Below are 24,405 nucleotides of genomic sequence, written 5' to 3'. Positions count from 1 at the left end.
ATGGGTAACTAGAAGGACTTCGTAGGGTCCATTTCATTTAGGTTGCCAAGTCTTGAGGACCCAGTCTTTTGGGTTTACACATTGCAGGGGAACATCTATAGGAGACATTAACGGGCATACTTATGTATGTCAGAGAAAGTAGGGCCTAGAGGCTGTGTATATTTTATGGTAACTAATTCTTCTGCAATATGATCATTTTCAAGATTGCAGTAATAGTCTTTAAAAAGGGCCCCCCAGATAACATTTCATAGGTGCTCAACCGAGGCTTGTTTCTAAGGGGCTACAGTTACGCTAGGCAGGGCCACCTAAGGCCCTATCCCGCGCACACAGCTGCAGTTAGCTGCTTCTGCCCCGCGCCCTCCACACTCCGACATGGCCAGGGTCCGCCTGGAGCCAGGGGGAACAACCCGAGGCTCCTCTTTCACCTTGGAATCACCCACCATCTGTCCTAGGGAAACATTTTTCTCCTTTTACGCACTTCATCATTTCCTCCTCTTGTATGTTCTGACCAACAAACACTTCCTCCTGTTTTCTCTCCAGGTTATTTTTCTTCTCTCCTTTTACCTCTGACTCATCCCCCTCTCTTCTTTTATCACCAAACTGCCCTTCACTTCGGGCTTCACCCCCTGCGTCTGGCCTCTCCCGCTCCACTCAGCCCCCCTCCCTCCCGCGCTAGCCTCTGGCCATCCCGCACGCCCTCCGCTTCCCACCAGTCCGCAGCCGCTGGCATCACAACCACCAGGTCCGCTCTGCCCTTTGTCCGCTCCCGTCTCTACCCCCATCTTCTCCATTCCTGCGGGCCCAGTCGCCACCTCTCCCCTGCCAGCCTCCTCTGTCCCTGCTATGCCTTGACCCCTCCCTACCCAACAAGAGACTTAGCGGTGCCCCCTCAGCTCCACCCTGGAAACCCCTCCCTACATCCCTTCCTTTTCAGCAGCAAAATACATCAGCTTATGAGCCCTGGCCTCCGTATCTAGTAAGCTCATTTGTGGCAAGTTCCTTCCCTTATCTTCGGAGGGGATCAGGACATGCTTCTCTCCAATGACCCTTCTGTTTACAATATACACACCCTGTGGGGGGGCGAGGGTCAGGGTCTTACCCATGGTTAGTTGTTTCCTTCCAGTAAGCACCAACTGCATCTTGATTGACTGCGATTAAGTGCTGGGAGGAGCAGTGCAGCTTGTCGCATGCCGAGGTGTAAGTCTCAACACCCTCTCAAGGGAGGTGGGTGGGTTCTCCTTGGGCCCTTCTTTGGGCCCCTTTATGATGTCCTGTTATCAGGCCCATGCTGCTTGCTTCTGCTGGGAGCTGAGCTGGCCTGCTGCAACCAGAGCTCCGAGGCTGCTGCAGGCTACCACCTGGGCTCAGCCCCAGGTTTCCCTTGGAGACACCAAAGCTGTGGAAGGAGACCAGGACAGGGGCTGAGGTGGGGGCTCCTGGCCCTGCTGCTGTGTCTACCTGGTGGGCTTCCCACAGCCTCTTCCGCCAAGCCCTGCCTTCAGCATTCAGAACAGCTGTGGAGTAGGCTGCTGAACCTGAAACAAAGCCCTCTACCGTGCGGTTCTCTGTTCCTCCTCGGTGGAGGCTTCCAAAGTGCACAGGTGAAGAGATTCTCCATCGTTTCAGGATCATCTCAGTAGGGTGGAGTACACAGATATAAATCCCCTAGGTTGACCTTGCTCATCCAGACTTCAGGGACTTGTCTCAACAGATATGCCCTGCCTGAGGCAAAGTATCCCCAGGGCCAAAGTGAACACCCTGGGGAGACCAGACTGTTCCTTTCTGACTCTCTGGCAAGGAAGGGTCCAGGGCTAGACCCTAGGAGAGTTGTTGATGGAGCCTCAGCATTATTCACAAGAACTCCCACTTTGTTTGGAGGAGGCATCACGGGAGGAGCCAAATGTAGAAAATTAAGATCATCATTTGGCTTTGACTCAGGGAATACAGGATTGTTTTGAATTTTTTTGTTATTTTTCCCTGAGGGTCTTCCTTCTGAACCATAATTTTGGTTTAAGGACCCATTTTGGGGCCATTTCTCACCTGACTCTGATATTGGGGCCAAGCAGCGTTATGAAAGAAAACCATTTTGCTAAATATTGACCAATTTTAAAGAATACTTCCCAAAGGGCTGCAGCCAGATATAACACTCCCCGTAATTTCAGTTATAAATCTGACTATAATGCAAGTGACACAGGAACTTGCTTTTTCTGTAACATATATTATGATAATAAACATTTTAAGATAACAACTAGAATTATTTCCTTATTTCACAAAACTTCCTATGTAATTTTAATATCCTAATTAGGTTAAAATTTATCTTTTATAAGGAGAGAACAAATCTTTGAGGCATTCCAGGGGCCCACTGGAATAACCCAAAGCCATTTCCAGGTTAAGAAAAAGTCTCCTTTTAAAATTTGAACCCTGAGAAATTTATCAGACATACTTGACTGAAGAGACATATCACTATGATTCATTTACCCAAAGTCACAATAAAAGATAGGTTACCTAGTCTTAGCAAAACTTTAGTTCTTAGGTTACGGTGACCAGCTTAATGGCTTCCCACTTTGAAGCCAATTAATGTGAGGCTCCAGTCCCTTTAATCTAAAACAAAGATGCACAAAACAAGACTGGCACCCCTACAGTATAGTAGATTGAATATTCTTCCAGACAAAGAAATCCAAGACCCTGGGACCAAGCCTGACCTTCGAGGACCTCAGTGGTGCAACCTTTCTTCCAGTTGTCTCCCTAGGGTGGAACTGGAACCCACAATTCTAGACCTAGGACTCTAACCCAAGTCTGGGGGTGAGGTGGGGTGGGATGGGACTGGAACCCACAATCCTCAAGAGATTTTCAGATAATTTAGGCACAAGCGCATTTTAATGAGGTCACTCACCAGAATGTAATCTGATCCAGGAGCTGTTTCTTTTTTCAAAAGTGGAGGAGCCTGGAGCACTGTGGGGGAAGCAGGAACCCAGCATCCAAGCCTAGACAAACCGGTTCAGGTGGCCACAGAGTCGTGCAAGAGCCCACACCCCTGAGGCAGGCAGTCACAAAGACGAAATCCCTGGGTGGTTACTAAAATGGTTACTGAGCATGGCTCACTGCCCCACGCACGAAGAAGCCGATACCATGGCACCAGCTCTTGAGAAAAGAAAGCAGCTTTATTTGCAAATTGACTAGTAAGAAACAGGTGGCAAGGCTCAAATCTTGATGATCCAGGGTTTGGGGCGGGATTTAAGGGGTTCACAAGTGTTACTCATGAGTGGAGTTGAGTTTGGTTCTGGGTTTGTTAATAGGATAGGACCACTCTGAGCTGGCCTACGGTTACAGCAGCAAGGCGGAGTGTGGGCCCAAGCGCAATACACACGAGTCTCCCTCAGCACCTCCCTGCCACAGATGTATTCTTTCTAGAAGGCATTTAAGCACACCTAGTGGAGTTTTCTTCTCTTTCCTCACAACCAGAAATATGGTTGCTGCACCGTCCTGATCGTTCACTGGGACAGCTACACTCAGCCTGAAGTGGTGGCTCCGAAGAATGTACAGACTAAATGCATTAGTGTCTGAGAAACTCTGAAAAGCCTTTAGCTTAAAACACCACCCCCACCAGGCCTTATGCAATTTTATTTTCAAGGAGCAATGAATTTTAATTGGGTTGAGGATTGAGGTTATCTCAAAGGAGTACCATGTAAACAGGAATTCTTTTAATTAATTTCATTTCTACCAAGGGAAATGGCCCTGAGAGAACAGCAGCAACAAAAAAGTAAAAGCACTTATATGAGACTCTCTTAGGGCCAGAGAGACTGTCTAGGCCCACAAGGACCCCCACACAAGAATGCTGACCGGATTATGGGCACGTGAAGGACACGGAGCTCATCAGGAGGGTTGGGGGGGTGGGTAACATAGATGAGAGGATGCTGATTGTTCCACTATTTCAAAAAGCCCAGGTGTCCACCTTTGTGCAGGTTCATTTCTAGGGGCCACTGTCGAGTAGGAGATGCAAAGAGCCCTTTAAAAGGGGGTATTTTATCAGCAAGGCTTTGTTTTATGCGTCATGCTGACATTCACTTTTACTTTCTGGGTGGCTGAATGTTCAAGATTCAGCTGCATTCGCTGAAAAGGAGGGAAGCCAACATTGGGCTAAAAGAATTTAGATCGCAAATAACATTCTGCAGCTAGTGCCTCTGTGCCATGTCACCCCCTCGTCACCTGTTCCTCAGATGTACATGTGCACTGCCCACGTCCAGAGGGGATCATCCCCATAGTCTGCCGTTTGAATAGCGTTCTCTGGAGTTAGGCACGGTCTGCACAACCAACACAACTTGGGCTCCACAAATGACCAGTGAGGAGGAAGGGATAAAGATAGACTAGTTCAAGAGAGACCTTGTGGGTGAAGGAATGCAGCTGAACATGCTCCAGAACAGGAGGCCCAGATGCTGACAATTTCATTCCGCAGAGGCATTCGGGTCACCAGGAGACGGGCTCGGGTGCGCCTCTTGGCAGGCTGCCAACCATGCAGAGCCCTAGGCAAGTGTCAAGGGTTCTGAGAGGCAAGGACATGCTTCCTGACCTCTCCCCCTGATGCTTATGCACCAGCTGAATAGCCAAAGCGGGTGTAATAAGTACATAGAAAGAAAACAAAGAAAAGGGGAGAAAAGGAAGATACGTGCAGGACCATGCTAAACAGATGGCATTAAGAACTAAAGGATTTGGAAGAGCCATATCCCAGGGGACTGAGGAAGTGGGCTCAGCCACGCCTGGGACAGAGGTCAGCCTTAACCAAAGGAAAGGAGAGAAGGAATGTTCCAAGCCATGTGGAGACTAGGAGGGGGCTGGCTCTGGGGTAACCCATGACCCCATTTCCTCTGCTCATTCGACGGGTGGCCAGCCTCTCTGCTGTGATTTCCCATGCCTGATTCTTCTGTAGTACAAAAATGCTATTTTAGGAAATTTGGACATAATCCTCACGTTGCTAAGATGTGCCCTCTTGTATCAATCTTCTTTGACAAACATGAATAGAAAGAGTTCCAAATTTTAAAATGTCCCAAAGGACAGTTCATGTCAAAACAGGTGAGCTGACATTCCCTAATTCGGACCAGCAGATGTCAGTCTTTATGCAGTAATCAATCCAACAGCCCCCAAAGACTGAACAAGATAAATGAATTCAGAGTAAGTATAAATTTTCCACAGCAGCCCAGTCTTCAGTTAGTTCTATTAGTAAACAGAAATGGTCCCCAAAAGACCTTGCAGTCACTGCTGGTACCCACAATGGACCCTATGTGTCAGATGTCCTGCACAGTCTAGAAATCTGTGTCAAGAATATTAGATTTGCAAGTGCTAATCAAAGGAAGACCAAAAAAATCTGCTCCGGCTTTAGGTGGAAGGGAAGCGGGGAGAATAGCATATCACTAATTGCACCCATGGTGAAAATAATTGTCCAGATTGCAGAGCTTTCCCCATCTGATGAGGGCACTTTGGAGGTGAAGACCATGCAGTGAAAACACTGCCAGACTAATGCTAGACTTAATCTAAATATAATGGGCTGGGGAATTGTTCCCCACCTATTTGCTCACCTGGACCCTCCATCTCCCGCGTTCAGTCCTGTGGGAGCACTGTTGTCCTCAGTAGCTTTCATCATACACAGTCAGCTTGCCATTCTCCCCTTCCAGGGACTCCACATAGCTCTCAAAATAAAATGTAAACTCTCTGCAATAGCCTGCAAGGTACTGTGTGGTCTGGCCCCTGCCTATCTCACCCTGCATTACCCTCTCCACTTCCCCACCCACAATGGCCATTTTCCTATTCCAAGAATAAACCAAATGCATTCAGCCTCAAGGTCTTTGCACTCACTGTTCCCTCATCCTGGAACTTTATTTCTGAAAATCTTTGCCTACTTGCCCCCTCATTCATTCAGGTCTCTGGGAAAATGCTGCCTCTCAGAAAGGATGTTCCTGATCATTCTGCTAGAATATAACCACCCACAATCCTACCAAATGCCTCTTTACTTTATCCTCTCACCCTACTTTACTTTTGTTGTTCTTGACCTACCATTCTGTGAAATTATATATTAATTAATTTGTTTGTTACCTGTCTTCTGTATTAGAATGTAAGCTCATGAGGGCAGGAACCTGTCTATCTCATTTACTTCTCTGTCTCCCATGCTCAAAATGTACTGCCTAATGCACCCATATTTGTTGAAGGAATATAGGAAATTCATTCTCTTACCTCCACAAATTTATTTTCTCTTTCTGTTCATAGCACTACCTTTATCCTAGTCAAATTACAAAACTTGGGAGTATTTTTTACTCATCACTATCCCTCATTCTTACCTTCAGTCATTGCCAAGACCTTTCTAGTCTCCCATCCCATTCCTCCACCTTCCACTCTCACAGACACTACCTTAAACAACTGTCTTGTCATCTCATACCAAAACTATTACAATTACTTTCTAGTATTTCTACCTCCAGTCCATCCTGCCCATCATAGTAGCTTCACTGTCATTGCCTTCAACAAATCATGACCTCCTATTACCCCATCCCACCCCAACAACAGACACACACACATGCTCACGCACCCTCCCAACAACCTGAGTTCAGAAACGATCAGAATAAAATCTCCACTATTCCTCTAAGCAAACCCTTTCCCCAGTTAACCCCATCTCTCTGTTCCTTGATTTTGCCTTGCCCTATCCCAGACGTTGTGCACACTGTTCCTCCAGAAATATGCTTCACTCATTACTCTGATTAAATCTCCTTCCTCTTTTTCATATCCCAACTCAAATCTTCCTTTCTTTATAAAACTCCCATTGACCACTACACACCATAGTAATGTCTCCTACCTCTTGCCTTTTGCCTATAATACCGATGTGGTTCTTCTAATTATTTAAGGCCTTAAATTATCTAATGCTTTACACACACACACACACACACACACACACATTCAATTAACTTGCTGGGCATCCTACCCACCTCCAAATACTACCAAATTGGTTGAGGGGCAGGATGTGTTACCATTCACTCTCTACCCATATAAAGTTATAGAACACAGGTTCTATAATTGGTTTAATTCCCTAAGGTTTGGGATGAATAAACTCAGTTCTAAAGAGGCTAAGGGACTTATTAAACAGCACTTTGCCAGGTGTGACAATCTGACTTCTCTCTCTGGTTTTAGAAGGACCCTCACCTCCAGAATAATACATTTGTCACAAAGTTCTCTTTTTCCAGACAGGATCTAATAGAATATGTGGTAGTTCCTCTCTCTAGGCTGCTGGAAAATCACCTGGGACTTTTCAAGCAAATCTCTGATGAGAAATGGGTTAAGACACATATTTAGATGGTCTTTCAACACTGAGAAGAAAAGCCATCAGACAGTGTGAAAGCCACTTACAGATGTCGATGTCTGCAGATGACAGCTCGCCTCTGGCACAGAAGTGCATCCTGATGAATTTGCCCTGGGTGGACACAGAACAGTCTCCTATTGAAACATCCCAAACAGTTGCAATGGCTTCATTATGCACATTACCCACAGAGACACTACTTTCCTAAAAGTTAAAAAGCAAAGAACAAAAAAGACAACACTGTTCTGAGGTAGCACAGGCCAATGTCCGGAGGCAGCCAGAACAAGCGCCAGGACCAGCAGTGGTCCTGGATTCCAGCCTCAGATCTGCTGATTGCCAGCTGTGTGTTCTATGTGAATTACTGAATCTCTTTGGGCCTCAGCGTTCTTATCAAAAAACGAGAAAAATAATATCTGCTTAGCATACTCTTTCATTGATTCAACAAATATTCATTGAGCATCTACTATGATCCAGGAAACCTGCTAGGCACTGGCAATGCCACATTAGAAAAATAGATGCAATCCCTATTCTTCTAGATTCTAGGTGTAAGCACCTAATGCAAGGGCTCTAACGCAGGGACATTTGGCATGTCTTGAAATCAAAAGAAAAGCCAGTAGTGCCGGAGTTTAGCGAGAAAGAGAAAAGGTTACAAAAAACAGAGTCTGAGAGGTAGACAGGCACTGGGCAGCATTTCATGGAAACCACATGGGCTCAGGAAGGAGTAGGGTTTTAGTATATGTGTGTTTGGAAGACACTGGGAGGTTTTAAGCAGAGAAGTGACATGATCTATGTTTCAAACCACCACTTTGATAAAAATAATAGATGGGGCTTACTTACTTCTCAATGAAAAGCTATGGACAGGATCTAGTGGTTCAGAAAGGCTGCCTGGAGGCGACAGAGCCTGCATCAGAATACCCACTGCAGCCAACTGGCCGGCCGCGCAGCTAGAGCCTGCGGGCGGCAGCTAGAGCCTGCGGGGCGGCAGCTAGATTCTGCGGGGTGCCGATGCTGGTGCTGGGGTTGGAGGTCTGCCCCTGCGAGGAAGGAGTCAGGGCAGGGCAGCAGCCTGGCAAGGGAAGGAGAGTCGCTGCATAGAGGGGTTTGAGCCAGCAAGTTAAAAAATGCAGGACAATGGGAGCCACACACACAAACATACATACATAATGCGCATACATGATATGTACATCTATTCACACTTATACACATGCATACATAATATTAATTGAAAAACATTTAACCCAGGGTTTTAGCTTTTGAATCCCCTGTTCTCTCTTCCCTCCCTCCCTCCCTCGCCTTCATCTATCTTTCTCTATTGTTCTTCTCTGCTCTTTCTTTCTAACCTCCCAACTTTTTTCTGTTCTTTTCCATTGCTCTCCTTCCCTCTTATTTATCTTTCTTTCCTCTTGATAGTCTTTCCTTTCTTCCTTTTTTACTGTCTTTTCTTCCTCTTCTTCCCTTTTCCCTTCCTTTTTCCCTCCCTCTCTGCCTTTCCTTCTCTTAACACCCCCCCGCCCCCCCCCCCCCCCCCGCAGCGTTCTTTCTTTCATTTCAGCAGAAAATCCCTTCACATGCTAACAAATCCCACATCTAGCAGCTGTTTTATGGACCAGGATTAGCACCTGCTATGCAGCTAGACGTTGCAAGTGGATCTAAGGCCTTGAGTGGAAACTAGCCAAAGCGGCAGGAGGCTATTATTTAATTATACCCAGAGGGAGACTCCAAAGGAAGCGTTCTGCAAATTTCCTTGTAAATTACATAGTCACTCACCACCAGCTACTCTTGGCATAAAATGGATTTGTGACATTGGCGTTTGAAATCCAAATCCTTCCTCTATTATGTGGCTGCTAGTTATCAAAAGCTACTTAAAAAATATTTTCTCCCAGTAAGAAAAATATGCAGGGATAGAGGTGGCCATAGGCAGGAACAGAAATAATAATTGTAGTAAGTGAATTAGAAAGTGCTTATTAAATTGATTTGTTATGAAAAGTATAGGGAACTATGAAGGAGAAAGTACTTTCAAATCTGAAAATATGATAAAGTATAAAACATTAGAATTTGCTGGGTAAGCTTCCCTACTGGTAATGGGAAGGAATTTGAAACTATTCAATTAATAGTTTCTTCCTGAAATGGACAAAATAATAGAAGCTTCTCAGGTACATATTTTTATTTAATTTTAATTGTCTTCATGATAATGCTGGTTAAATTTTTTGAGGAATCTAAAATTATAAACTTTAATCAAAGACCTCCTTTGATGTGCTAGAAATTTTCTTCATACCTATGTGCTCAGACATGAATTTTACCACTTGCTTAAAAATTAAAGACTCTTATGTACTGCTCAACCATGTTACTTACAAAACTTAGAGGAGTTGTCATTTCTCAGGGTTTTGGCATTTCCAAATGCTTCCAAGATAGGAGTCACTTGTTTGATTTGATCTTCTAAAGTCCCCTGAGATGCAGGTAAGAGGAGTACAACTGATGAAGTTTTTAGCAGAATCCTATAACGCGGCATGCCCTCCATCCCCAGGTCAAACTCCATTCTTGTTTTAATAACCAGTAGTCAAAGCTGCTTCCAAATTTATTATCATTTATTTGCAGTGCTTCTCTTTTGGTTGGAATTGGCCTGAGTGGGAAAATAAAATGGATATTTCAGAGAAGAGATAAGAAATACCATAGCCTATTTTTAAACTTCATTCCATATATTTCTCTCCACTGTTAATCTCCCTCTCTTCCCATCTAATCCTCACACCTGATATTTTATCCTAACATAATGCAGCAGACTCTTGGCATTATTAAATTATAGTTTTCTTTGCTACCATTCCTAAGTAATCTAGATGTTCATGTCAAGCAAAGACTTGTAATGGTATTGATCTTGAATCTGAACCATGTGTGCTCAGGTTGATGGGCCAAAGCAGGTCATCTACACAGAGCAAGTCTGAATGACCACTCAGTACCCAAATTGCAGTGGCTTTTGTCTTTCATTCAGCCTCAAAGACCTATTTTATGGTATTATATTATATGGTATTCAAAAACTTATACTATAAGAGTTCAGTGATATCTAAAGAAATCAATCAAATTCAGGAATTCAGTGATTGGAAAAGAAACTTTTCATGGTTTAAAAATCAGACCAGATTGCTACTTTGACATAGTTTAAAAATAGCAATAAACAACCAAGATTGAATTTAAAAAGCAAAATAACAATGTCAGACATAGAAAGATGTGAGACTCTAACAGCTCAATAATTCATTGATTTTGAGTTCTACTCAGCATTACCTAATTTTGTTTTGCATATCAACTCTCATGGTCTAGCTATCTTCAAATTATTATGAAGGCCATCAACCTGTTAATGAAGCTAAACAAAGTAAGCAAAATTAAAAACCACCACAGAAGCAGATAATTAAATAGAGAGAAGGTAAGGTTTTTCAGAACTTGGAATGTGATTAGGTAGAGGGGATATCCATCAGGTGTTAGAGCTGACCCAGATGTTAGTGGTAAAGGCAGCAGACTTCTATTGGTGCATATTTATGGGAGTCTGACAGCTCACTATAGCTGAAGGAATTCAGAAATATCAGAAGTGGTCATTCAAGGCCCTGATGACCCTAGCCTTTAAGAAAGGTGGTTTGGATCTTAAGTGCCTAATTTTCAGAGGGTCCGATCAACAAAGAGTTGCCCCTTGAAGCATATCTAAAACAAATTATGTAATTTTATGTTTGGGGTTATTGGTTTGGAGCTGCTGATGATTCTTTCAAGAGGTGAAGAAAAAATGTGAAAAAGGGTTTTCTATAATTTTCCAATTGTTCTATGGTTCTTTCCCCCTCCTTTGTCCCTATGAGTGGTCAGGGCACAACCTCCGTGACCAGCGGGGTAGGGCCACCTCACCTTTTCTGCCAAGGTACGTGAACACTTACCAGCCTTTCCCTAGACTCACCCATGGCTGCTCTGGTGGCAAAATACTGTAGAATATGTTCGGTGTTCACAGTCTTTCAAGCACCAGATTCTCCTCTACAATGAGACATTCAGTGACACAGTTGACTCGTTCAGATTATAAATGCAATGTAAGTTTAAAAATTTCAACACATAGGCTAAGGCAAGAAGGGAAAGTTTTATGGGAAGGGGGAACTTGAAGGAGATGCAGACGTTTAATTGGTTGGGAAAAGGGAAAGGACATTGTTGGACTGGAAAAATATCATTAGCTAAAATCCAGAAAGATCAAAGACATTTATAAAAACAAGAAGCCTAGTCCTCATGGTCCTGTTAACAAAAAGCTCAAGAGTACCTCTACTAATTAGAGAAAGGCCTCCGCATTACCAGCTGTTCAAGAGATTTTCATATATTGAGGCTACCGCGTGGCCAGGTCCAACCACCTTCCCAGAAGAGGGCCTGCCAATCATTTCACCAGGCAGTTGGGTTTCAGACTTTCCCTTCCCCTTTGGTATCCAGCTAACTTTGTAATGCAGCAAGAACACAATGCTAAATTTACAGCCTCATCACCCAAAGTGTCATAGGATCAAGGCCTGCCTTTCCCCCGTATGAAACTCTAAACTGTTTTCTAAGCAGTCTATCCTCTCTGCAAAGGGCTGAACTCCAGCTGCCCATTCAGCTCTAAGATTCTGAGATGCTACTACTTTTCTTGGCATGGCTGAAGCCAATGGAAAGCTTAACACACAAGGTGCGTCATTGTTGCGTAGGAAGACCAGGGCCTCGAGTGTTTCACTGGCGCTTGGGTCTCAGCCTATCCCCTCAGCCACCACGCTAACAGTTCACCTGGCCAGTCAGTGATCTTCCCACTGAAACTAACATACATAATGGTATCACTGAATCTTTTCCTTCCTTCCTCCTCACCCCCTTTTCTTGGCCCTCCAAGCCTCACCATCTTTTAGTTCCTGCTATTTAATGCACCTTAGCCTGCCCCAATCTGGCTGCCACAGCAGCATGTTATCTGTTCCACGGTCATCCCCATTGGATTTTCAGTCTCGCTGCCTATTAGCCAGGCCAGAGACCTTTGAAAATGATTATTTGGACAGGGAGCTCTCTCTTATCAAGAAGGTGATGATTAAAACCAGCATGTGCACTCTGGGTTCCGAAGGATCTCCTAAAATGATGGTGGCAGCCTGGCTGGCACCACAGTGGAGTAATTTCCTGAGTATCTGATTACTTCCCAGAATGTATTCTGTATCTAAAGAGCAAACTATTCATAGACAGCGAATTTGTGTTTTATTCCCAGTGAAATGTAGATGTCTATTCCCAACAAAACTCTCGCTGCTGGCCAGAAAGAAAAGGCAAGGCAAACACGTGAAGACCACAGACGGATTCTCTTGATCTATATAAAAGGAGAACATGTCAGTCCATCCTTCCTCCAGAGCTTCTATGTATTGCCATAAATGTAGTAAAAAATGTCCTCAGTTGCAATCTGAAGTCAGATACAAGGAAAGGGATTTGCCCTGTGTATAGTTAGAAAAAACATACCATTTAAAGAGTATGGAGTAAAATAGATTTTTTTCCTGCCCCTATGTATGCCAGTCATAAGAACATACAAATTCACGGCCTATTTTCTTGCTCCGAATACGAACGGCGACTAACTAATGGTTGACATTTTTGCCATTTTAAGCCTTTCAAGAAGCATGGTGTAATAATAGCTACAGGAAAACTTCTTTACACCAGAAACTCTAGCAGGCACTTTATATAATAAAAGTAGACATCTACAGGGGGCTCACTCTGGGCCAGCCACTAGGCCAAGCATTTTCAATGCATTATCTCACTTAATTTGATGTGTGAGCTAATCATCCTCATAACCCTAGGAGGCAGGCTCTATTTTGCCATATTTCATCCAGAAGGAAAAAGAGGTTTCCAGTGATTAGGTAGCTGTAAAGGCCACGCTCTGCTCACAATGTCTGCACACCTCCTGGTGCCACAGAAAAAGTGGATCAGATATTTTTACCTTTCATTTTGTAGGGCAGCCGCTTACTGTGAAGCATATACTGAAAGGCGCTCTCGGCAACACTGAAGATGTGAGGGGGACCCTCTGATCGCCTCTTCCCTTTGTAGGCAGCCGCCACTTCTTTCTGATACACTGGAAGCCACTTGTGAGGGTTTATGCTCACACAGAACAGACCCAAATATGTCTGAGGGAAGTTCAGAAGAAATTTCAGAAAACGGGTTAGAAATACTTCCAGGATTATCAGCTTGTTCACTGTCAGGTAGCGTTTGTTTGAATAGTTACTCATAAAAGAACTGAGAGAGCTTTTGGATTCTTGCAGAGATGGGAGTTCTAACAGGAAGAGGCAGAACCAGGTTAGAGTAGCAACAGGACCTGGGATTACCTGTTCCCCTGGAGGAGCCTTACTGCTAATGTGTCTGACACAAACATCTTGCAGACAGAGAAGATGCTAATGAACAGCTGGCCTGTAGATTTTGCAGGCTTTTGAGGCCAGAAGAAATCTGGGCCTCAGCAAGATTAGGAACCTGATGTTTAAGGCATTGAGAGGGAATAGCTCATGCGAGTCACTCAGTCACTATAATGGTTGAATTGTGGCCACAAAAGATATGTTCAAGTTCCCAGAACCTATGAATATGACCTTATTTGTAAAAAGGATCATAGCAGATATAACTAACTTAAGGATCTCAAAATGATATGTGTGGGCCTTAAATCCAGTGGCTGGTGTCCTTATAAGAAACACACAGAGGATTAGGTGACGTGAGGACAGAGGCAGAGAATTGGAGTGATATGACCACAAGGAATGCCCATAGCCACCAGAAACTGAAAGAGGCAAAGAGTGATTCTTTGCTAGAGGCTCTTGGAGTGTGTGTGGGGGGGCGGGTGACTGCTGATTCAATTTTGGACTCTGGCCTCTAAAACTGTGACAGATTAAATGTCTTGTTTTGAGCCTCTCAGTTTGTGGTAATTTTGTTACAGCATCCCAGGGAAACTAATACAGTCACGTGGTAAATCAGAAAGCCAAGGAGCAAGCTGCCTGCATGTCAAGGCTTCTATAGTAATGGGTCCCAAATGCCATCATTGTAGCCTAATCTGTTCAGTGCTCCTTCTGCTGAATAGGTGCTGAGTAAATAAAAAAGCCTCAGCAATCACCCTCACCAATTTAATGATGAGAGAAAAAAGACCCATTCCATTTATTGAGCACTAACTAGGTAGTAGACCCTGAACTACATGCTTTACCTACAGCCTTTGACTAAACCCTCCAAGCTACCCTGGACAGACAGGCATTATTAGCCCCCTTTACTGTAAAAGTGACTTCAAGGTGAAAAACGTAACAACTAGTAAGTGACAGAGCTGGCGTTTAGACCCTGGTCTATCAGGCTCCAAGCCTCATGCCTTTACTTTAGCAGGACTTCTGGGAAGAGGTATTAATACCAACAAAATAAAACTGGGAAATGCTAAGACAAGGACCCTTCCTGTAGGCGTTCCTCAAGGATTATCTCCATGTGACTATGCTGAAATTCTTTACCTTTTTCACCCAAGAGAGGGCTGGGACATTGCCAATGTGAGTGCCAACATAACAAATATTTCAGCAATAAAGCATATATATGAACGTAAGTCATCCAATGGCCATAGTGTCTCTTCAGGGTCTGCAGCACAGCGCTTCACTGAGGTGAGTCGGCGTGGCCCTGCCTTCAGTCACGTCGAGCTCCGGTAGATTCAGCTGCTGAACTTCCCCCTCCTTGACACTCGGACACTGCAGAGAGAAAAAGTTAAGGTATAGTCCCCTATTCTTTCTATGCTCATGTATTTTGCCATGTGTTGCAAAGAATTTTGTACACTTTAAAGAGGTGAACTATATGGTATATAAATATCTCAATTTATGTTTTTAAGAAGTCGGTATGAGCAATGATGGAAAAGAGACATTTAAATCTACCTTTTTTTTTTTCTTTTAATAAGAGATTGTCCCAAGGCTAAATGGTCCTAATTGAGTCTTTCTGTTTCCTTATATAGGACATTCTGAATTTCCCTTGCCTACCTACTTATACTCCTGTTGATAAGCCTCAAATTCCTCCCTTAATTCCATTAGTTAGTTATAAAAAAATCTACCTAATTTGGAATTTTTTTTTATGTCCAGATACTGTCAGGAGGGCATATTAAAACACCACAAGTAATAGTCTGAGGGGCCTCCAGATATTTACAACTCAAATGACTACACTTTAGATCATAAATTGCCCAAATACAAAGACAAGGGTGTAAAAAAGACAAACTTCCTGATAATGACTCTACCTGTTTGTTATAAGATGCTATAGGATGTTTTAGGATGTTATACCTTTTTGTTATGTTGGGGCAGAAGTGGAAGGACATTGGAGAAGTGAATTTTATGGACAGGGAATCATCTGTAAAATCTACAAGGAAGCATTCATCCAAGTCAGGACAGAAATAGGGCCCCACTCACTGCCATGGGGCTGGCAGGCAACCTGAGGTCAGGGAAGGAGGCGAAGGTTCTGAGAGGGGGCCATCTCAGTATCACCCTGCTGCTCTGAATGCTTTAGTGACAGGGAGAGAGGTTGGGGACTGTTATAGCCTTATTACATATTCCCTCTATGACCCCTTATAGTCTAGCTTATGCACCAGCACTTGCCCTGACCTTCTCTTTCAGAGGTCATAAGTGACCTAATTCTGAAATGCAAGGCTTTCTTCTCAGTCTCGCTGGCATTTGACATTACTGGCCATTCCCACATCTCTAGGCTTCTTGGACACTATGCTATTCTTATTCTAATTATCCCTCTCTTTCTTGATCCTATAAACATGATTTGCCTCACAATTTCTTAGGTCACTATCCACTCCAGGGGGTACCTTTAAAAAAAAAAAAGCTTGAGACATTGATGAACAAAGTGAAAAAAGTTGTGAGTTCCAGAGTGAATGATCTTGACCACCAGCAATCGGTTTACTCTGACTTAATCAATGTGTCATTAAATCTTTGATAGTAAGTGGAGAAGCTTCTTAAAGATGAATGAGGTTTCCCAAGGTTATCAATGGTATCTCCTACCACAGGTTTTGTTGTGGTTTTTTTTCTACCATAGGTCCTTAATTAAACTATTAGGGAAAATATCAATTATTTGGTTAAATTGAGAGCCTAGTCTTTCCTGAAATAAAATAATGATTCCTTTACCTTTCCATCTGTTGTCCCAACAATTATTCTGCCATTATCTCCACTCCCTTTAACCTCGACCTCCACATTCTGTCAGGAATCCAGCATTTCTTCTTCCATATAGAGAAAAAATATGGATTACCTGCAATATATGTTTAGACACTTTCGCGCTGAAAGGTATGACCTTGCTTCTGCTAATTCTGCTTGTTGACTTGGAATCATCAATATAGGTAATTGCAAAATTCAATAAAATCATGAAAGGTCATCCTGAAATTACATCCACACAATGACTCTGTAGGAACAAGAAACATTTCGGCAAGCGGAAGCCGGGAACATCATACACCATTTCGCTACCAGAAATTTGCCTGCCCAAACCTTGCCCACTCCCCCCAACCCAGCACTTACCTCCTACCCACAACCCCAGATCCTGGGCGGTTGTCCTGGTGCTCTGACCCTTTCCAGCTCCTCTCCAAAAACTTCACTCGGTAAGATCTGGTTACAACTCAGTGAAAAGTTAGGTTAGTGATCATGTCTGTCCTTCAGGATTTCTTTAGCCCTGAGTTTTAGTTTGGGAATGGAAGCCTGCTAAGGGAATTATATGCTCGAGTTGGAGGGGGAAGGTGGAGGAGGGAGAATATGGGTTACTTTTGTCTGCAGCATAACTGGTTCATATCCTTTTTCCCCATATATTATTTTTCTCTCCTCTGCCTCCTCACACCCATGACCCATCCCTGAGCAAAGCAGCCCTCCACAAAGCAATTAACCAATAAGAGGCTTCTGGCCGAATGAGCCAGAACCCTCACAAACACCTGAGGCAGCTTCTCAAGTGCTTTCCCACCTGAGGTAGACAGCCAGGGAAGGGGAATAAGAAACAGACTTCTAGCCCTGGCCAGTTTGCTCAGTGGTTAGAGCATCTGCCTGGGGACTGAAGGGTCCCGGGTTTGATTTCAGCCAAGGGCACATACTCAGGTGCAGGCTCGATCTCCGGCCCTTGTCAGGGTGTGTGCGGGAGGCAACAAATCCATGTCTCTCTCTCTCTCTCTGCCCCTTCCACTCTCTCTAAAACGCAGTGGGAAAATTATCCTCAGATGAGAATTAAAAAAAAGAAACAAACTTTTAAAGCAAAGTGAGTCTTAAGAAGCTCAAGCTCAGAGAGGTCCCCTGTTCCAGCTCCTCAAGGAGACAGGGGAAGAGGAGAGGAGGGCATTTGGCTGGAAGGGGTAAAAGCTGACTGCGAGGCACAGGTGAAACCCCGCTGCAGCCAGGGTGGTAACGCCAACTTTGTCACCACCACCCTCCTGACACATGAATCACAAAAGCCAGGGAGGCCTCAGGCTGCAGGACAGGGCCCTCACCAGAGGCTCTCCCCAGAGGTGGGGAGACGGACTTGAAGACAGTGTGTAAGGAGCAGGTGAAGTTGGGCAGCGTTCACCTTTCTTCCGCCGTGGTTGTCTCTGCAAAGAAATTTTTTGCTCACTAACTACTTTCTTGCCATCACCATCTCCACTGTGCTCCCTTCCCCGTTTGCCTGATTGCAACCAATTCACCACTAAAACTGCTGGGTCAGAGGATTTTCATATTCCTATTTGACTGATTTTGCATTTGCTTCTACTTGTCATTTGCATTTTAAATACTGGGTTTGCATTGTATTTACTCCTTTGGTCCCTTTTTGCAAAAACGAATTTTGCTTTGTGTTATTCCTATGAAAATAGGCTTGTTTATGAAAAGCACCCATTTTGCATACATATTGTATATTTAAGGTAAATACACTGCATTTTAAACCAAATGTAATCACTTGAAAAAAACGTGGCTATCACCTGGCATAACCCTGCCCCTCCGCCCCCTTCTTTATAGGAAAAGAGCCAAAGAAAGGAGAGTAAGAGAGTTGTCCATAGCTAATTAGTAGCAGTCGTTAGAATAATGGCTCTAGAAATTAGATCACCTACCTCCTAAATCAGAGGCCTTCCATTACAACTTGCTTCCTCCAGGTTGTATGCTTAGCTCTTTTCCCTCCATTGTTTCTGTCAAGAATTGGGTTTATCACCTACCTATTAATTAACAATTTTTTTTTATCACCCCTGGAAACAGTGGGAGACAAGAAGTTTCAGAAACCTTTACCTATGTGAGGCCCAGTTCCTGATGGGGGTGTTTCTGAAGGTGAAGTAAATGAGATCAGTCAACTTTTAATTCTTTGCATTCATAAATAATTGCAGAGATGGAAATGGAGACAGCAATGGACTTGAGTGAGGACAGCTGAATTTTAGTCCTGGCTTTTCCAGTAATGAGATATAAAGAATGGTCTCACTACTTTGGGCCTTAGTTTTCTCATCTGTAAATTCAGGAGGTTTGCCTATATAATTTCGTATTTTTAGATGATTAAGTATCTTTTCCAATATAATGGTAGCATGTGTTTATTGAAGAAAATTTAAAAAGTATGAAGAAATTTTTTAAAAGTCACCCATGATGGAAACTCAGAAAACCACTATTATCTATGTGAAGCATTTCTTTCAAGTCTTTTGTCTAGATTATTGATCAAAATTGGAGTAATGCTATATTCAATGTCGTAGTTTTTTAAGTAAATTATTTACCTGTCCTTATGTGAAAATCATTTACCTTTGGCTATGGGATGGTGTTTTGTCTTAATCTCTAAAAGCGCACCTCCTCCCTGACACCCAGTAATTCTAGTTTCCTTTCCTAGGTATCGTCCTATTGCACTGTATTTGTTTTTCCCATTTACTGTCTCATTTGGTCCTCATGGAGGAAGGCAGGCAGAGTAAGTGTTGTTATATGGTTTGACAGATGAGAAAACCGAGACTCAGTAAGAAGTGATTTGCTCTAATTACACAGCTAGAGAACATCAAGGACAGGGAATTTGATCCCAAGACTACTTGCCAAATACTCTTATCACACTGCTTTCACTTGGACTGAGTTCAAAAAATCATAATGCATCGTCTGCTAGCCCAGGGGGTGAAAAACTTTTGCTGACTCTCGTCTTTTTGCTTCCAGTGCATTTCTATGAGGAAGGATAATTTGGCCAAAAAAAATTAATTAAAAATTATGCGGTTGTTATATTTTAAGTAATTATTTAGAGTGCTGAACGAGTCTACTAAATGTATCATCCAATTATCTCTAGAGCCTTGGCATCACTATGGTCTTGTCCTCTGTTATCTCGCTGCCTGCGATAAGCTTCTGCATGACCAGTTCTGACCTCAGGGATAGTTCTGTTGTATTTGATTTGATGGATTATAATTAGCTACTCTAAAATGCAATCACTGTAATGAAATTCAATGACTGGAAACTGGGAGCTTATCCAGAACTGGTCTATGATGGAAATATAATGTCCTACACAACTGGCTTGAATCCTAATTGATCATATTAAAGCCTGATGTTGACTAATTTTGAGTACTAGAACAACGCTCAGTCAGTATTTACACTGCACTATTGAATCATGTTGGAACTGAGATATGTAGGTGGCTTGCTGCTATGTTACACTGTGAATTTGACTCCAAATCTCCAATTAAACCGGAATTCAGGAGATGGCCGTGTAGCCCAGACATGGAAAGGGCGAAGGGAAAATACATCATTTATTTAGATTTTCGTGTAGCACTTAGCCTTTATCTTGAGGCTAAATCCTCATTAACCTTTGTTTTTTGCCTGTAACTACCAAGAATTTATTAATCAGGGTGAGCAAGTCTCCCAATTATCTTTTGTTTAGTGTTGGCTGAGTAACCCTGCTGACCTAGAGGACAGCCAGAGGGCAAGTTTCCAACATTAGTAAATTCTGGAGAGCCAGAGATAGCTTCGATTTTCCTGCCTTCCCAGCATCTTTTCCTTTCTTCTCTACAGTAAACAAGCACAACCTACAGTCTAAATCTCAGTCCCGTCTCTCTGTTATCCACTAAGAAGTTTCTGAAAAAGGCTTTACCTTGGGTAACTCCTGCGGATATCTGTACTATAATAGTGCTTCCTGGAAGAGAAAACATGTTTTAGGGCTAAGTAAGCAGGGCCCGCACCTGGGTGCCTCCCAGCAGGCCTTCTCTTCTCTGCAAACCTCCCTCCCTACCCTGGACCCTCTGAGCTCCTCAATTGCTCAGTCAGAGGTTCAGAGATGGGTTACACCTCAAGCAAGTAAGTTAGGCTCCAAAACTGATGATTCCTCTTAATCAATTAAATATTTCAGTTGCCACCTAGAAGCAGTAAACTAAAGTGAGGCCAGCAGCCGCCACAAATCTTACCATCAAAAGCAGTAGCCTGTAGCAGAAGCTGCTCAGCCTCACTAATTGTGAGGACGGTTGCAGCTTCTCCAAGCTCTGACAGGTCCATCCTTCTTAAAGTGATCCACCCCAATGCTTAGGCCTAAGAGTGAGCTGAAAGGGATCACTCTGCAGTAGACAGGTATGGGCAGAAAGTGAAAATGAGGCATCAGGAACTAGGATGGCAATTCACTCACTATAGATAGACCAACAAGGGTTTAGTCTCCTTTTAAATACCTCTATTCCTCCTCTCTCTGTCACGCCTCAAGTTTATGACCAAATTGGACTCAAGAATATCTGACTCACTGGGCCAGCGTGGCTCAGTGGTTGAGCACCAACCTATGATCCAGGAGATCACAGTTTGATTCCTGGTCAGGGCACATGGCCGGGTTGCGGGCTCAATCTCCAGTGGGGCGCGTGCAGGAGGCAGCCGATCAATGGCTCTCTCTCATCACTGATGTTTCTATCTCTCTCTCTCCCTCTTCCTTCCTCTCTCTCAAATCAATAAAGATACGTTTTTTTAAAAAAAGAATATCTGACTCTAGCAGGGCCAATTTACTCACTAGGCACAATGCCTGTGGCGCACGACGCCTATAAGGGCACATGAAAATATTTTAATTTCTTTTAAAATCAGAAAAAAAGCCCAGCCGGTGTTGCTCAGTGGTTGAAGATTGACCCAGGAATCTAGAAGTCACTTTTCGATTCCCAGTCAGGGCACATGCCAGGGTTGCAGACTCGATCCCCAGGAGAGGGTGTGCAGGAGGCAGCTGATTGATGATGTTTCTCTCTCATCATTGATGTTTCTATCTCTCTATCCCCTCCCTCTCTCTAAAAATCAATAAAAAAATTTTTTTAATCTGAAAAAATATGAATATAATACTAATATATAATAAGAAATCCAGCCTGGGTTATAGTAATTAGTCTTTTATACCAACCTAGTTGTAAAATCCAATTTTTAGTATTTTTTTGTGAAAGAATGGGCTCACAAAGATAAAAGCACCTAGAGTCCATGAAAGTCCTAATGCAACCCTGAACCACAGACTTCTGACCTTGGCAGGTGGGAGAATGGGCCAGATGGAGAACCGTCAAGTTGAGGACACTAGGTTTCTTGCTGGGAGTGGAGGAAGGGCTTGCAGGTGTCTAGGAGCATCCGGGTAGACGGTATTTTGTAGCCAGATGATGGTGACAGAGGGGAGAAGTAATTTCCACGGATGTTCAGCATTAGAGAGTAAAAAAATGGAAAGGAATCCCAGCAGAGGTGAGCGTCTGTGAGCAGACAGAATACAAAACCACTGGCAGACAGACACTTAGGAAGCTGGCCTCGGCCAGCAGTGGGAAGCACGTGCTGGAGGCAGGAAGCAGGTTGTGTGGTGGAAGGAGTGAGTGGGGGGTTCCTGAGCTCAAACATGTCCAGTCTTGGAGGAACTAGGTTGCTGGGCAAATCATCAGGGCTAAAATTGTTGAGCATTCACTCTATACCAAACACTTTGCTTATTTTATCTTTAATCTTCACACTTCACATTTGATAACGTGGCAGAAAAGAACTGGCATCTGGGCCGCCATGATCCAAAATGAGAGGCTATTCTCTTTAATTGACAGGAAAAAAAAATGTCTTAAGCTTTGCCCTCTCTGCTCAAGCTTGCACGACTAATATTATTAGCTCCATTTTACAGAGGAGAAGGTAGAGAAGGACTTGCCAAGGTGGCTTAGCCCCAGTGCCCCACTCAAGGACTGATCAGCTCCCTCATGTGCATTCCCTTCAAAACGAACTATCTCACCCAGGGGTGATAATTAACACCCCGAATACAGTAATGCCCCTCACTACACTTAAACTACTCCTCTCTTGCGGTGACACGGTCTGTGCAGTGATGCCATCTCCAGGATCTAAGGAGTGTGGTTTAAAGCAAAGACCAGTGGTCCGGTCTAAGAGCTAGTTTTATCTCTCCCAGATAACAGGCAGGTGACTTGTAAGAAATCACTTACCCTCTGGAGGTTCAGTTGCCTCACCTATACAATGCAAGGACTAATCCTAACCTATGGGGACGTTTCCCGAGGTGGACAGGAGAAAAGGCACTCGAGGGAAGCTCACGAGCAAACGCCCAGGCATGGCACTAAGGGTAGCATTTCCCAGGAGTAAAAGATAAAACTGGCCTTTCTGTGGGGGAGCATTCAGAATAATAATAATAATAATAATAATAATAATAATAATAAAACACTTGGCTAGATGGAATGGAGCAAGGTAAAGGAAAGGTCTGAAAGTGAGGCGGAGAAATTTAGAAACAGACTGCAGGAAACAGCGCAGACGCCGGGCAGGGTGGGCAGGAGAGCAGGGCTCTAGGCAAGTGGCCCCGGCGGAGTATTCGAGGTGGCCTGAGACGGGAGAAGCGTGGGCAGGGAGACCAGCTGCGAGCCTGCTGGTGGGAGAACTGAGCTGCACTCTCCTCGCGCTGAGGGGGCTTGCACGCAGGAGACAGAAGGGCTCCGGAGGTAGATTTCGGATATAGAAGACACTCATGAGTCTGTGCGTGCGCGTGGGGGTGTCTGGGGGTGCGTATGTGTACACATTTCCTGGAGGAACACCTGAGAAACAGGCACTAGGGAGTGGGGACAGGACGTGGGTGGGAGAAGGGGACAGTTACCTTTCACTTCATACCGTTTGGGTCTGTCAGCTGGTGGCGTGCGCATGTACTTGAACAGATTTTTTAAAGTAGTTCTTATTATAGCATTCAAGGGTAACCCAATCACATCAAAACACGGAGCACACAGCTGGGTAAATCTCTTTGCCAGCCTGGACCGCTTAGCATATTTAAGGGTATGCGGGAAGCAGCACTAGGTGGGAGGGAACCGCACGTGGCAGGAGCACAGGGGACCTGACAGCTGTGCGCAGGCGGGTAACTGAGGCCCAGAGGATGACCCACCTGGGCAGAGGAAGGACCGGGAGCCTCCTTCCTCCAATGCCCCGCCTGCCTCTGGGTCTCTTCAGCTTCACGCTGCACACATGGCTTTAGAACTTCATGGAATCACAGCTTGTCACGGCACAGTCATATCAACACCTTGAAATAGAAGATGGAAGAGCCCAAACTCCCCAAAGAAGTAAATGAAATTAACCTTGCCAGCAAAATAAGTAGGGGGTATATTTTAATCATGATAGAGAAACATAGATAAATATGGAACCAAAGGTAGTTCTTTCAGAAGGATAAGTTAATCTATATATGGAGAGGAAATTAAATTCGAGACTGGGATTTTGGCACATTTTTGTCAAGAGATTCTGAGATCTATTCTAAAATGTTGTGTGCTAGAAAATATATTGAAGAGGCAACAGGGAGAGGGAAAAGGGCTGGCGAGCCAGCAGAGAAGAGGAAGGGATAAGGCACGGGGCTGTCTGCAGGCTGCTGTGACCCTCACGTCTGGCCCAGTGGTCCCTATGAACAGTCCAGAGCTTGATTTGTCATTTGTACTGGGATGATTAGGCTCTGAGAGTCAAATAGCTATGCTCATAAGTGCGGTGGCCGTATTGTTTATTATCCAAACCTGGGTATATTTTTTTCATACTGGGACACTTTTGAGAGTGAAAGGGGTGCTATTAATGGTTAAATGTGGGCAACAGACATAATCTGATACCACCCAAGCAAATAGACTTAGGACACCCAATGTGTGAGAGAACTGATGACTTAGCATGACAATTTATAAACAGCAAAAAAGGTACACCTTTTTGGCAACTACAAAGCTCAGA

The 24,405-nt window shown here is 44.0% G+C and overlaps 1 protein-coding gene across 1 annotated transcript in view; it reads right to left on the bottom strand.

Moving 5' to 3' along the window:
* The window catches only part of MYH15 (myosin heavy chain 15), a gene marked incomplete at both ends in the record, with an annotated part of 114,835 nt that extends 94,093 nt beyond the window's left edge, over positions 1 to 20,742 (bottom strand). The window contains 9 exon segments of the mRNA XM_081137994.1: positions 7,203 to 7,227; positions 7,231 to 7,295; positions 7,384 to 7,447; positions 9,686 to 9,688; positions 9,690 to 9,779; positions 11,239 to 11,313; positions 11,317 to 11,332; positions 13,310 to 13,598; positions 20,655 to 20,742. Of these exon segments, the coding sequence (XP_080994120.1) occupies positions 7,203 to 7,227; positions 7,231 to 7,295; positions 7,384 to 7,447; positions 9,686 to 9,688; positions 9,690 to 9,779; positions 11,239 to 11,313; positions 11,317 to 11,332; positions 13,310 to 13,598; positions 20,655 to 20,742 (715 nt within the window).
* Between the last annotated feature and the right edge of the window lie 3,663 nt (positions 20,743 to 24,405).

Source organism: Miniopterus schreibersii (assembly GCF_964146895.1).
Source record: "Miniopterus schreibersii genome assembly, chromosome: 5".
Classification (NCBI taxonomy): domain Eukaryota; kingdom Metazoa; phylum Chordata; class Mammalia; order Chiroptera; family Miniopteridae; genus Miniopterus; species Miniopterus schreibersii.
Note: the sequence above shows the minus strand (reverse complement) of the source record. Positions and strands in the feature narration are given on the sequence as shown.